Source organism: Chanodichthys erythropterus, chromosome 10 (genome assembly GCF_024489055.1).
Source record: "Chanodichthys erythropterus isolate Z2021 chromosome 10, ASM2448905v1, whole genome shotgun sequence".
Lineage (NCBI taxonomy): Eukaryota > Metazoa > Chordata > Actinopteri > Cypriniformes > Xenocyprididae > Chanodichthys > Chanodichthys erythropterus.
The window spans coordinates 30221040-30237627 of NC_090230.1; the positions used below are offsets into that span (position 1 = coordinate 30221040).

General features: G+C 32.7%; 1 protein-coding gene across 4 annotated transcripts in view; it reads left to right on the forward strand.

Annotated features, from left to right (window-relative positions):
* Positions 1-16588, forward strand: part of unc5cb (unc-5 netrin receptor Cb) — a 211189-nt gene that overhangs the window by 167544 nt on the left and 27057 nt on the right. For all 4 annotated transcript variants that reach the window (XM_067397298.1, XM_067397301.1, XM_067397299.1 and 1 more), the window contains 2 exons: positions 951-1115; positions 9908-9967. In XM_067397298.1, the coding sequence (XP_067253399.1) occupies positions 951-1115; positions 9908-9967 (225 nt within the window). The remainder of the gene's footprint in view (positions 1-950; positions 1116-9907; positions 9968-16588) is intronic.

Below are 16588 nucleotides of genomic sequence, written 5' to 3' on the forward strand. Positions count from 1 at the left end.
TTATATTATTACACTTTTATCATTATAATTTGAGTAGCAATTTAAATTTTTACCATTGTTTTATTTATTTTTTTTAATATTTAGGAAAAATTGAATTTAATATGATGAATGAAAAAAATTATATCACATTGAAAATGTAGGATATTATAATATATTATATATATATTATTTTTACATTATATTATATTATATTATATTATATTATATTATTTTTCATTAAAAGTTGTTATCAGCATAATGTTTGTGTAATTTACAATTTGAGTAACAATTTTATGTTTAATTTGTTAGTTTGTTTTTTTTAATGTTTAGATCCTAAATAAATAAAATTTAATAGGATAATTAAAATTTTCTAAATAAAAAAATAAAATGAAAAATCCCATATTTTTAATGCGGCCTCACATTATTATATTATATTATATTATATTATATTATATTATATTATATTATATTATATTATATTATATTATATTATATTATATTATATTATATTATATTATATTATATTATATTATATTATATTATTACACTTTTATCATTATAAGTTATCATCATAATTTGAGTAATTTACAGTTTGAGTTGGATCTTTTACCTTTGTATTTTTAAATCTTTAAAAAATAAGATTTAAAGGAACAACAAAAAAATCCTTATTCAGCATTTAAATATATTATATTATATTATATTATATTATATTATATTATATTATATTATATTATATTATATTATATTATATAGTTTTTTCATTACAAGTCAACATAAAATTTGAGTAATTAAAAATTTGAATGACAATTATATTACATAATGTTATTATAGCAAATAATATAACACAATTGCTGTGGTTTGCATTTGCAAAAAAGACATTAGTTTTAGTCTATATTGAAGAAGGAACCGTGTCCATTGAGAAGGACACCAGTGGACTGGCCAGTTCTGATGTTCTGGTCTCTTCATTGCAGTGGATGGCCTGTGGACGGAGTGGAGCAAATGGTCGCCGTGTGGGACAGAGTGCACCCATTGGAGACGGCGGGAGTGTAGCGCTCCGGCCCCCAAGAACGGCGGGAAGGACTGCGAGGGAACGGTGCTCCAGTCCAAGAACTGCACAGATGGGCTCTGTATGCAGAGTGAGTTCCGCCCTGACATATTTATAGCACAGAAACAGGCTTTCCACACAGAGCTTTCTGTTACAGCATCCACAAATCCCATATCACACCTCAGATACCGTTTCACCCTCTCCACCCGTCCTTCACTGCAAATAAATCAGTGTTTCTGTTTCGTTTTCCAGTTAAAATATCAAAACAAAATGAGTCCTGTTTTTAGAGAATGTAACTTGGATTAAGTTTATTTTTTACCTCACTGTCAGTGTGTTTGCATGTTTTGAGTTCAAATCTAACAAAATATACGGAGCTTTATATCTTCCAATTCTCACTTTTTTCTCAGAATTCCAAGTTTAAATATTGCAGTTCTGAATTTTTTCTCAGAATTCCGAGTTTATATCTCCCAATTCTTACTTTTTTCCTAGATTTCCGAGTTTATATCTTCCAATTCTGTTTTTTTTTTTTCAGAATTCCAAGTTTATATCTTCCAATTCTCACTTTTTTTCTCAGAATTCCAAGTTTAAATATTGCAGTTCTGAATTTTTTTTCTCAGAATTCCAAGTTTATATCTCCCAATTCTCACTTTTTTCTCAGAATTCCAAGTTTAAATATTGCAGTTCTGAATTTTTTCTCAGAATTCCGAGTTTATATCTCCCAATTCTTACTTTTTTCCTAGATTTCCGAGTTTATATCTTCCAATTTTTTTTTTTTTTTTTTTTCAGAATTCCAAGTTTATATCTCCAAATTCTTACTTTTTTCTCAGAATTCCGAGTTTATATCTTCCAATTCTCACTTTTTTTTCTCAGAATTCCAAGTTTAAATATTGCAGTTCTGAATTTTTTTTCTCAGAATTCCAAGTTTATATCTCCCAATTCTCACTTTTTTCTCAGAATTCCAAGTTTAAATATTGCAGTTCTGAATTTTTTCTCAGAATTCCGAGTTTATATCTCCCAATTCTTACTTTTTTCCTAGATTTCCGAGTTTATATCTTCCAATTCTGTTTTTTTTTTTCAGAATTCCAAGTTTATATCTCCAAATTCTTACTTTTTTCTCAGAATTCCGAGTTTATATCTTCCAATTCTCACTTTTTTTTCTCAGAATTCCAAGTTTAAATATTGCAGTTCTGAATTTTTTTTCTCAGAATTCCAAGTTTATATCCCCCAATTCTCACTTTTTTCTCAGAATTCCAAGTTTAAATATTGCAGTTCTGAATTTTTTTCTCAGAATTCCGAGTTTATATCTCCCGATTCTCACTTTTTTTCTCAGAATTCCAAGTTTATATCTTACAATTCTCACTTTTTTTTCTCAGAATTCCAAGTTTATATCCCACAATTCTCACTTTTTTTTCCTCAGAATTACGAATTTATATCTTACAATTCTCACTTTTTTTCTCAGAATTCCAAGTTTATACCTCACAATTCTGAGTTTTTTCTCAGAATACCGGGTTTGTATCTCGCAATTCGGATTGTTTTTCTTAGAATTCCGTGTTTATATCTCACAATTCTCACTTTTTTTTCTCAGAATTCCAAGTTTATATCTCCCAATCTCACTATTTTCTCAGAATTCCGAGTTTATATCCCACAATTCTGACTTTTTTTCCTCAGAATTCCAAGTTTACATCCCACAATTCTGACTTTTTTTCCCTCAGAATTCCAAGTTTAAATACTGCAGTTCTGAATTTTTTTCTCAGAATTCCAAGTTTATATCTCCCAATTCTGACTTTTTTCTCAGAATTCCGAGTTTATATCTCCCGATTCTCACTTTTTTTCTCAGAATTCCAAGTTTATATCTTACAATTCTCGCTTTTTTTTCTCAGAATTGCAAGTCATAAACTTTATAAATTGAGAGGAAAACAAGTTCGATTTGTGAAAGTCGCAATTACCTTTTTTATTTTTTTATTCCGATGTGGAAACGACCTTTCATACTTACCTTAGACATTTTTTGTGTAAAGTTGTTTATATAGTTTTTCTAGAACTTTGCAGTGTCCTTCTGTCCACTTCTACCTCTAATCTTATCTTTCTCTCATCAGAAGAGCTGTTCTCATCTAACAGATTGGGTTGAAATAGATGTTGGTGTCGGAGAAACAATATGTGCCTTTGTCGGTCACGTCAGCCGCAGTGTAAATATAGCTGTGCGATGTGATACTGCATGTAATGACTCCACTCGCAGGCCAGAATTCAGCAGCTATATTTAAAATAATGATAAGGGATTATATCGTACTTACAGAAAGTTTCATAATTGCTCCATGTCTATGATTACTATGATTTGGACCCTATTTTAAAAAGCACAGGAATCACAGAGAGAGAGAGAGAGGAAAATCACAGCCGCTCAGACTCTTTCTCAGCTGTTTTTCTAGTGAAGGCAATTATACGTGTTGACAAGCAGTTTTATGATTCTTCAACTCTTTCAGAAGATGTTTTAAACACATGTAAGTGGGAAAACAGAAAATATTATTCTGTACTCATTCATTAAAAATCATTCTGTAGTCATTTACTCACTCTTGTGTCGTTCCAAAACCATAGACTTTCTTTCTTCTGTGAAACACAAAAGAAGAAGTTTAGCCGAACGTTCACGCTTCTCTTTTCCATGCAGTAAATGATAGTGATAGTGAGCATTTAGGCGAAATCTGACCTGAACAATGAATAATATATCAATATCTCACAGATTTATTGCTTTTGTGAACAAAAAGTGCTTTTGGATGTTTTCCACTAGGCTTTTTTCATCTTGCAATTGCTATTTCATATCTAAGAAGTCCAGTTTTGATTTTGCATGTTGTCATTTGAACTTCCGACACAAATTACAATATTATTGTTATTGGAGCATCTATACTGTAACACAGACAGCGTAGATTGACACTAAACACTCAGAACTTTTAAAAAGACGTATGGTTTATTAATATTTTTACAGAGTAGTCTATGTAAGCTTGTTTCCACCACTAAAAACAAAATAATAAGGTAATTATTGAAAAATGATGACAAAGGCTTTTTCATTTGCTCCAACAAATCGGTGGGAAAATCCAAAGCGTTCCAGCTGTAGTCAGGATGGGGATCTTTTTCCGTTGCAGTTGTAAAAGACGTGTTTTTCTGTTTAGTGCATCCAGTGAAACAGTAACTTGATTCTCTGCTGTTTGGCATTGATTATACATGCAGAGGTTGTGAAGGCCAGAGGAGATTTGAGACGAAATGTTTCCCTCTTCTGAAGCGACGCGTCCCGTGTTTATCTGCTAATCCTCCCTTCACTCGACTGCCAGCTGAAATGAGAACGCAGCTGCAGTTTGGAAATGCAAAAACAAAAATGTTTCCTCAGTAAGAAATGTTTGTTGAGGGCGAAACAGAAAAAGCAGCGAGAGCCTTTAATAAACGTTGAGTTTCATATTCATTTTGATTAGGTCATGAAAATGAAATGGCCAGGGCTCACGGAGATGCAGAGCTGATTGAATCAAAAGTCGTTAATGATAATCAGGAATCTAATTACCAATTTCATTTTGGCGTGTAAATGATGAGCGAGTGTATTGATCAGAGTCTCGGAGGAATCGTCTGTCTGAAGACTCCAGGAATGATTCTTCATCAGTTTTACAAGCTCAATTTCAATGCATCATAATGCAATAAGACACAAAATGTTTCTTTATTTGACCTCAGAGAAAACCAGGATTTCGCTATGATGCATGTCCTAAAATACAGAGTTATACTGACAAAAATTATTATACTGCTTCTCGTTTTCCAGCACAAATATCTGAACATTCTTAAATCAAGATACATTTACTGGAGAAAAGAAACGACTGAAGATATGAAGTGACTTTATGCTTAAAACAACAACAAATATTTGCCAGTGAGGTCAAAAAAATCAAACTTGTTTTCCCTTTGAATTAAGATGATTTTTCTGACTCAACTTTCAGATATTTGTTCTTGTTTTAAGCTCAAACTCACTTCATTTTCATTAAACATCTTGCTTCTCCAGGAAATTTATCTTGATTTAAGAATGTTTAGATATTTGTGAAATTTAAGTGAAAATTATAACATAAGTTGAAATTCTGACTTAAAAAGACAAAACCATGATTTCAAGAAGTCAAAAGTAGAAACTGACATGTCAAAATTATGACTTCAAAAGGTCATTTTTGACAAAAAGTTGAAATTATGCCCAAAAACAAAAGTCAAAATTGACATGTCGAAATTATGACACAAGTCTTATTTATGACATTAAAAAAGTAGAAATTGACATCAAAATTATGACTTCAAAAAGTCATAATTACTACGAAAAGTTGAAAAGTCTAAATTATGACATTAAAAAGTTGAAATGAATGTAAAAAGTCAAAATCCTGGCTTAAAAAGTCATAACTGACAAAAAGTTGAAATTCTGACATACTAAATCAGAATTATGAAAGTTGGCATGTCAAAATTCTTAATTATGGTCTTAATTATAACATTAAAAAAGTAGAAATTGACATAAGACACAATTATGAGTTCAAAAATTGACACAATATGACATACTAATTTGAAATTGACATAAAAAGTCGAAAGTCATACAAAGTCATTTGTTAGATAAAAAGTTGACAAAATTGATGTTATAATTATGAAAAATCGACAAAATGCTAAATCAGAATGATGAAAGTTAAAATCGACATAATTAGAAATTTACAAAGTCATTTGGTAGATAAAAAATTGACACAAGTCATGATTGTGACAAAGAAAGTCAGAATTTCAACTTTTTATGTTATGACTTTTTTTTTTCTTACGTAATGGAAATTTTTTCCTCATAATTTTTACTTTTTAAGTAATTTCATGTTGTTGTTGTTTTATGTGGTGGAAATTTTTAATCTTATAATTTTGCTTCTCGTTTTCCAGCACAAATATCGAGACATTCTTAAATCAAGATACATTTACTGGAGAAGCGAAATGACTGAAGATATTATGTCTTGGAAAAAAGTGACTTTATGCTTAAAACGAGATCAGATATTTACCAGTGAGGTCAGAAAAATCAAGTGGATTGAGGTTATTTTTCCGACTTTCTTCTTGTTTTAAACACAAACTCACTTCATTTTGTTACATGTTTCGTTCTGTTTTCAGTCATTATTCAGTCGTATCTTGATTCAAGAATGTTTGTGCTGGAGAACAGGACAGAAGCACAGAGGAAGAGCGTCAGTTTTTGCAGTGTACCGTGGCACGCTCTCAGTGGTCGAGTGATTTTGTTGAGTTGTTAACTGAGCTTTTAAAGCAGCTTTCAGGAAATGCCATGAAGTCATTTGAATCTTCCTATTTTCCTCGTGAAATGCATTGTGGGAGCATTACTTCTGTGCTGATTGATGGCTAGTTTGTGGGGAATATAAAACCCATAACGTTATAGATTTAGGCTCACTTCCCTTGATTGATTTTTCCCATTTCTCCAGCTAAAAGGGTGAAACCACTTATGTGCATGCTAATGACCGCTTCACTGGGCGTTTATCTGGAATCCACATCATCTGAAAGCTCACATTATTGCAAATATCATTGGACATGAATTACACTTGATACGTGAACTCACCTCGTCCAGCAGAACCGTGAGTTCATGCCGTTAGGAAGCATTTGCGGAGCGTTAATGGCACTGCGAGTGTGTAATGTGCTGAGAGAAATGATTTGCTTTTTGAGTTTGTAAAGTGCTCAACTTGTGTTTCAGGTGCAGGTCAGATTGAATTTGAAGTCTTATTCTCGATTTGGCTCTTTAGCTGTGAATCGAGCGCTGTGTTTGTGTGCAGCTTCGGCTGTCTTACTTTGTTATGATGTTGCTTTTCTGGGCTTTGGTTACTTAACACACAGACAGATGACATTTTCTTGACATATCGATCCGCGGAAAGGGCACGACAAACACAAGGGCAAACACTGGCTTTTTCTTCACCCAGAAACTAAATCTTGTGCAAATTTTTTTGCAGTATGAAATCTAATATTTGCACTGTTCTGTTTCAGCAACAGCATTTTCTTTCTTTTTCATCTTCATTTAGGGCTGTAATGTGACCCGAACATCTGTTTGTGAGATTGACTGGGTCATTTCAGGAAGATGTACAGCAGACAGGTCAAAGGTCACATGAGTTCCTCGCAGCACAACATCTCTGTCCATTACATGCACACAAAAACACTCCATCATCCATCAGAGCATCGATTATCTGTCCATCGATGGATCTACCTGTCTGCCTGTTTGACTGTTTTCTACATCCACACGTGACTTCTGTGTCTGAAGCTTTAATGCACCACTATTCTTTATCAGTAGGAATCCCATTTTCACCACATAAGAATTATCACAATTATAGAATTATCATAATTGTGACATAAAAAATGCCAAGTATGGTATGCCAAGTCATATTTATGAAATGAAAAGTCAAAATTATGGCAAAGTCATAATTACCAAAAAAAGTCTAAACTGGCATAAGTCAAAATTACGACTCAAAAAGTAATTATAACATGAAAAATTCGAAATTATGACACAAGTTGAAATTCTGACTTAAAATGTCCAAACCGTGATTTCAAGAAGTCATAAATATGACACAAAAACTAGAAATTATGATACAAAAAATTATCAAAATTATAAAAGTAAAAGTAGAAATGGACACGTCTTAATTATGACATTTAAAAAAATAGAAATTGACGTCAAAATTATGACATAAAAAGATGAAATTATAACATAGTAAGTCGAAAATTGCATGAAAAGTCTTAATTATGACACTGAAAAGTCAAAATTTTGACTTAAAAATTTATAACTGACAAAAAGTCGAAATTATGACAAAAAAACAAGTATAAATTGACATGTCGAAATTATGACTTCAAAAAGTCATAATCACAACAAAAAGTTGAAATTATGACATACTAAGTTGAAAAGTCTTTATTATGAGATTAAAAAGTTGAAATTAATGTAAAAAGTCAAAATCCTGGCTAAAAAAGTAATAACTGACAAAACATCGAAATTATGACATGTCATAGTTATAACATTAAAAAAGTATAAATTGACATGTCAAAATTATGACTTCAGAAAGTCATAAATTATGACATACTAAGTGGCAAAATTAGTATGTCATAATTACAAAATTGAATTACAAAATTGACACGTCATAATTATGAAAAAAGAAAGCCATAATTTAGTCTTTTTTATTTTAAAGGTGCCGTAGATCGTATTTTCAAAAGATGTAATATAAGTCTAAGGTGTCCCCTGAATGTGTCTGTGAAGTTCGGGAAGTTCTGAGCCGATTCAGGCTGTGGCCCCTTTAAATGCTCGTGCTCCCCTCCCCCGGAGCAGCATAAACAAAGTTCACACAGCTAATATAACCCCCAAAATGGATCTTTACAAAGTGTTCGTCATGCAGCATGTCTAATCGCGTAAGTACAGTATTTATTTGGATGTTTACATTTGATTCTGAATGAATTTGATAGCACTCTGTGGCTAAAGCTAACATTACACACTGTTGGAGAGATTTATAAAGAATGAAGTTGTGTTTATGAATTATACAGACTGCAAGTGTTAAATAATGAAAATAACGACAGTGTTGTCTCCGTAAGAAACGATGGTAACTTTAACCACATTTAACAGTACATTAGCAACATGCTAACGAAACATTTAGAAAGACAATTTACAAATATCAGTAAAAATATCATGATATCATGGATCATATCAGTTATTATTGCTCCATCTGCCATTTTTCGCTGTTGTTCTTGCTTGCTTACCTAGTCTGATGATTCAGCTGTGCACAGATCCAGACGTTAATACTGGCTGCCCTTGTGTAATGCCTTGAACATGAGCTGGCATATGCAAATATTGGGGCGTACAAATTAATGATCCTGACTGTTAAGTAACAGTCTGTGTTATGTTGAGATTCGCCTGTTCTTCGGAGGTCTTTTAAACAAATGAGATTTATATAAGAAGGAGGAAACAATGGAGTTTGAGACTCACTGTATGTCATTTCCATGTACTGAACTCTAATTATTTAACTATGCCAAGATAAATTACATTTTAATTCTAGGGCACCTTTAAAACTCTTAACATGAAGTTGAAATAATGTCTTTCTTATTCTTTATTTTTCTGATGTGGCAGAAATTTTTTCTTATAATTTAGATTTTTTTATCTCATAATTTCTACTTTTTATGTCAATTTCGACTTTCATAATCAACTTTTTTTCTTACGTGGTATTTTCTCTCATAATGTCAACTTTTTAAGTCATTGTTTCACGATCTTTTTTCTGTTATGTACCAGAAATGAGCTTCTGTAGGAAATGAATCAGAACAGGAAAGAAAACTACAGCATGGAAGCATTTAATTGAAACGCAAGCCTGCGGCCGATTCTCTCTCTCTCTCTCTCTCTCTCTCTCTCTCTCTCTCGATATGCAGATACGCTTGCGTCGCTGGGGTCCGTCGGCCTCTGGAGTCAGTGCGGATGTGATTTAAGGCCGTTCCTCATGCTACATTAGTGGGCATCTCTCCTCTAATAGCGTCCAGCTCCCAGAGTGCAGCAGAGAGGCCGATTCCTCATGTCCATGTGTCAGATGTGAGGCTGCGAGTGCTTTTGACTCATTGACTCCACGACTGTTTATCAGCTTAAAACGATCCATCCCGCTCGCTCGTTAGTCCTAATGAAGCACTAAAACGCGGCTGACGGATGGTGCCGTTCCCTCGTGCGTCTGCGGCCGCCTCGTTTGTCTGCAGAAAGAGTCCAGGAGAGGGTGAAAGTGACACCAAATGGAGAAGAATCGCCCTCGGTCTCCGTCATCGCTCATGTCTTTGTTTGGCTTGTTTGATTTTGTTCAATCCGATTGTGTTGAATTTGATTTTCATCCCTCACCCTCCATCCCTCCCTCTCTCCCAAAGGTTCCTTATATCAGAAGTCCTCCGAACACACAGACAAGAGCAATGCTCTGCCACATCCATGTGAGTCCTTCATTTCATTGATTTCTGTTTGCATGTCTCCAAACCTTCCTCATTTCCTCCTTTTTATTCTTTTTCTCCGTTCATACCATCTTTCTTTCACTCTCGAGAGTCTTTCAGTGCTGAAAAAACAGTTTAAACTAATCTAAGGTGGTTTCGTCACCCAATCCGGTCTGTTTTGCTGGTTTTAGAGGGGTTTTGGGCTTGTATCAAGTCTGGATGACCATCTGAACCAGCTTAGATTAGTGAAACAGACCAGACTAGAAAGTCTAAGGTGGTTTGCTGGTCTAACTTGGTTTAGATGGACTCCATGGCTTGATACAGACCAGACCACATGACCTAGACAGTCTAAGGTGGTTTGGTCACCTAGTCTGGTCTGTTTAGCTGGTTTTTGAGGTGTTTGGGGTTTGTGTTAAGCCTGGACGACCATCTAAACCAGCTTAGATAAGCTTAGACCAGAAAAACAATCCAGACTGTGGGACCAAACTACTGTAGACTAGAGTCTAAGGTGGTTTGCTGGCTTAGATGGACTCCCAGGTTTGATACAGACCAGACTATGTGACCTAGACAGTCTAAGGTGGTTTGGTCGCCCAATCTGGTCTGTTTTGCTGGTTTTAGAGGGGTTTTGGGTTTGTATCAAGCCTGAACGACCATCTAAATCAGTTTTGACCAGCAAAACAGACCAGACTAGGTGATCAAACCACCGTAGACTAGACAGTATAAGGTGGTTTGCTGGTCTAAGCTGACTTACATGGACTCCCAGGCTTGATACAGACCAGACTACATGACCTAGACAGTCTAAGGTGGTTTGGTCACCTAGTCTGGTCTGTTTTGCTGGTTTTGAGACTTGTATCAAGACTGGGAGACCAGCTTAGACCAGCAATCCACCTTAGATTGTCTAGTCTAAGGAGGTTTGCTCACACTGTCTGGTTAGTTTAGCTGATTTTTGGGATTTGGGACCTGTGTTAAGCCTGGGAGAACATCTAAGCCAGTGTAGACCATCTTAGACCAACAAACCACCTTAGACTGTCTAATCTAATGTAATTTGCTCACCCAGATTTGTCTGTTACCCGGTTTTAGAGGGGTTTGGGACTTGTGTTAAGCCTGGACATCCATCTAAATCAGCTTAGACCAGCAAAACAGACCAGACTAGATGATCAAACCACTCTAGACTAGAAAGTCTAAGGTGGTTTGCTGGTCCAAATTGGCTTAGATGGACTCTCAGGATTGATACAGACCAGACTACATGACCTAGACAGTCTAAGGTGGTTTGCTTACCCAGTCTGGTCTGTTTAGCTGGTTTTAAAGGGGTTTAGGACCAGTGTTAAGCCTGAGAGAACATCTAAGCCAGTGCAGACCATCTTACACCAACAAACCACCTTAAACTGTTTAATCTAATGAGGTTTTCTCACCCAGTCTGGTCTTATTAGCTGATTTTAATGGGATTTGTGTTTGTGTGAAGTCTGGGAGAATATCTTAGACCAGTTAAGACCATCTTAAACATGTTCAAGCTGCATCCATCTGCTTATTTACAATATTAATCCTTCATATCACAAATGTAAAGGAGTATTTCCCCCCAAATGGTAAATTCTGCCATCATTTACTCACCCTCATGTCGTTCCAAACACAAAAGTAGATATTATGAACATGCAATGTGGTGTTCAAACAGAAAACATGTGTTTAGTTTTCAGTATAAAGTCATGCAGGTTTGCAACAACACGAGGGTGAATAAACGTAGACAGAATGTTAATGTTAATAAAATCAAATATAAAACAGTGTGTGTTTGGTGTGGCGAGCGGCTCTTCTCCGGCCTTGAAGCCCTGGGCGTCTCTTTCACACATGGCTGCTGTGATCGCCGGCTGAGGAAATGTGTCTGTCTCTCGCCCGCCTCTCCAGTGCAACCGTTCAATAATCCTTTTCATTTCCACCCTGTTTTCTTCTCTCTCTCTTCTCGCGCTCTTCTACCTACAGTCCCTCATGTTCAAAGAAGCGTATTAATCTCAGCGATACATTTTAATGCTCACCCCTGGTGAGTGTGCCGCTTTATCATCAAAGTACGAGCGGCGGACGGAAGGGTTGCGCGGGTAGATGATATCGGCGGACTTTCATCATTCCGGCTCGATTCGCAGCGTCCATACGGACCCAAATATGAGCGTCTTTATGGTCCTGCAGAGAGTCATCATTTACCCTGATATCTTTGTTAAAGATGGAAGTTTATGAATAATACAGAAGATCCCTCTGTTTGCAGAGAAATGAGGGAGTATCCATGTCAGCCGACTGACCAGGAATAGATTTGTGCATTTTCTCGGCATGCGTACAGGTCGGGTCTCTCTCGCTCATTTGGGATGCGGCGCGGGTGCGACCGTGTCAAAGTGCCTCGCGTGGAAACGCCGGCCAGCCTTCGGGCTTAGAGTCTGGCAGATAATCAAACCCCGTTAGCCGGCCTCTCTTCGCCCCGCGGGCTCCCTGAGATCACAGGCCGATCGATAGGATCAGTTCCTCTGCGCTCATGACCGTATCCCAACCCTGAACCCATGCTGTCTAGAAAACAGGCCGACTGAACCGTCCTGGAGAAACAGAGGTCTTAAAGTCACCATGAAATGGTTTTTGTTATGGAATATTGCAGTGTTTATTATAAATGATTTAAAATGCTTGTGTTAAATTCATGTTCCTCATAATCTTGAATCAGAATAACTTGCAAAATCTCTTCTCTGATCATGTGGGCGGGGCAACCTGTCACTCAAATGAGATCCACCAATAGCAAACCACAAGCATCCAATCAGTTCCCCACAGACAAAATCAAGCCCCGCCCTACATTTGTTCTTGTTTGTGAAGCGTTTCTCTCGGGTATACTGCACAATAGGCGATACACGGGAATAAAAGACTGGTGCAACTTACGTTTTGTGCCGACTTTAAATGGGAAAGTCATACAGGTTGAGTTTGGCTCGCTTATTTGACGCCAAATGAGCTGAAATTCTTCCCAAACTTGTAAAATGTGTTTATAAACCAGATGTTTTCAACAAAAACGAAGGTTGTCAGCTAAAATAAAAGCTTGATGTTTGAAAAAGATTATTATTAAATATAATTTAAATTTTAGTTTTAAATATTAGTTTAATTTTGCTGTTGTACTGTAAATTACAACAGCAAATTGTATTATTATTATTGTATTATTTTTAAATACTTTTTTTACAATGAAATATTGCAACATTAATATTTCCTATTTTGATTAATACATATTTATGAATAAACAAATAAATATTTAATAATTTAATTTCTTAAATTCCAATAGTAATATTGCTTGTTGTGTTTACTATTTTTATTTAGTGATAATAATAACCATAATAATAATATTATTATTATTAACAACAACAACAACAACAACAACAACAATAATGATTAATACAATTATTAAATATGTACTTTTTATGTTTTTAAAGTGAAATATTACAACAGTAATGTTTCGTATTTTGTTTAATAGTTTTTTTTTTTGCAATAATAATAATCAAATATTTTTTCTTAGAGTACAATAGAGAATAAAGTACAATTTCTTGTTTACTATTTTTAGTGATAATAATAATAATAATAATAATAATAAAAATTTTAGATATTTGCTTTTTATTTCACATTGAAATATTGCAACATTAATATTTCTTATTTTGATTGATAAATATTTATAAATAAATAAATATGTAATAATAGTGATGATTATTATTATTATTATTATTATTATTTATTAATCAGTAATAATAACAAAATATTTTTTCTAATATTACAGTAGTAACATTTCCTGTGTACATTTTTAGTGATAATAACAATAATTATTAAAAACAACAACAACAACAACAACAATAATAATGATTTATAAATATTTGTTTTTTATTTTAAATAATATAATATTTCATATTTTGTTTCATAGTTTTTTTTGCAATAATAATAATAAAATATTTTTTCTTGAATTACAATAGTAATATTTCTTATTTTGTTTACTATTTTTATTTTGTGATAATAATAATATTAATAATAATAATAATAATAATACAATTATTAAATATTAGCTTTTTATTTCACATTGAAATATTCCAACAGTAATATGTTTTATTTTGTTTAATAGTTTTTCTACAAACCCTTCAAACAAACAGCAAACCTGGAGCATTTTTAATCGCAACCACACATTTTATCAGAAAAATAGCACATTTTTTTCCCAAATCATGCAGCCGTACTCTCAAACCTTGCGTTTACAATCGGGAGCATCCTTGTGTTCATGTAAACCCTGGTGTTTTCACGTGCGTCAGACGGCGAGCGGAGCCGCAGGTCAGAGCGTCTGGTTTTAGAGGGCAGCGTTCACATTAGTGAGATTAATTTGGAATGTCACAGTGATTAAACTCAACGAGGGGCCGTGCAGCGCTGATCGTGACATTGATTGCTGCTACCTTTAAAAGCGCAGCAGCTGCAGGCGCACACACACACACACACACACTCACTGCGTCCAGCTTCACTCAGAGGACAGGCGACACACAGGCGTTCAGTCAGAAAGTGCTTCTCTCTCGTCTGAATTAAAGCTCTTTCTCTGTAAGCACAGCAGGTCATTACTGCGCTCTCATAAACCACTGTAGCTGAATACTTCCTTTATATCATCAGAACCACTGCACACTAGCTGACGCCTACTGAGGGCTTACTGCGGGAATACTGCATTCCACGGTGTTATTAAATGCGTTTCTAAATTAGCACGGTGTAAAAATTGTTTTTCAAAGGTTATTACAGTATATTTAACAAGAAAACACAATTTTCAGTCTTTCTGCTTCAAAATGTCACATTTAATTCAATGTGTGCCATTTATTTGTAATTATTTGTGAAATTTACTAGTCATTTTACATCATAGTTTCAGCTGGAAATCTGCATTAACCAATCAGTTTTAAGAACTATTGCTCTTGGTTGTATAAAGTACACTTAATTAAGTAATAATTATTTGTATTACGTTTAACTTATTTTACTTTTGTATTAAATTCCTGCATATATTGACTTTCCAGACAAACATAAATGTGATTTATGGAATGAATGACTACTGTAAAAAAAAAAAAATTATAAAAATTATTATAAAAAATTACTCCAAGATTATTGGAGCACGTTTTACAAAAAAATAAATAAATGTGATAAATATAAAATAATACCTCAAGATTATTGGATCACGTTTTACAAATAAATAATTAAATAAATACATTTAATAAATATAAAAAAATACTCCAAAATTATTGGATCACGTTTTACAAATAAATAAATTAATTAATTAATTAATTTAAAAATATAAAAAAATACTCAAAAATTATTGGATCACGTTTTACAAATAAATAAATAAATTAATTAATTTAATAATATAAAAAAATACTCCAAGATTATTGGATCACTTTTTACAAATAAATAAATAAATTAAATTAATAAATATTAAAAATTACTCCAAGATTATTGGAGCATGTTTTACAAATAAAAAAATTAATTAATTAAATAAATAAATATAAAAAATTACTCCAAGATTATTGGAGCATGTTTTACAAATAAATAAATTAATTAATTAATTAATTTAATAAATATAAAAAATACTCCAAGATTATTGGAGCATGTTTTACAAATAAATAAATAAATAAATTAAATAAATAAATATAAAAAATTACTCCAAGATTATTGGAGCATGTTTTACAAATAAATAAATAAATTTAATAAATATAAAAAAATAATCCAAGATTATTGGAGCACATTTTACAATAAATGAATAAATAAATAAATTTTATAAATATAAAAAAATACTCCAAAATTATTGGATCACGTTTTACAAATAAATAAATAAATAAATAAAATAAATAAATATAAAAAATTACTCCAAGATTATTGGAGCATGTTTTACAAATAAATAAATAAATAAATTTTATAAATATAAAAAAATACTCCGAAATTATTGGATCACGTTTTACAAATAAATAAATAAATAAATAAATTAAATAAATAAATATAAAAAATTACTCCAAGATTATTGGAGCATGTTTTACAAATAAATAAATAAATAAATTTAATAAATTTAATAAATATAAAAAAATACTCCAAGATTATTGGAGCACATTTTACAATAAATAAATTAATTAAATAAATGAATAAATATTAAAAATTACTCCAAGATTATTGGAGCACGTTTTACAAATAAATAAATTAAATAAATTAATAAATATTAAAAATGACTCCAAGATTATTGGAGCACATTTTACAAAAACAGAATTAAAATGAATAATAAATAAAATAAAATATTTTATTGTCTTTCTGATTTAAATTTAACATTTCACATTTAATTAAATGATAATTGCTGTTTTTTTGTAATTATTTGTGAAATTTTTTGTAAATTCTACACCATTACACGTGTATTTTCATCTTATTTAGAAATAAGAAATGATCTCTCAAAATCCTAAAAACTAGATTAACATTTTTTCTGACATTTCTTAAATATATCTATATACTCTAATTGAGTAAAAAATCTACAAAGTGCAATAAGACAAAATACATTCAAATTAAAATATATTCTTCTTTAAAAATAGGTAGTGTTGCTTTCCTGGTAATTTGATGTTGTTTTGGGTGTTATTTTTA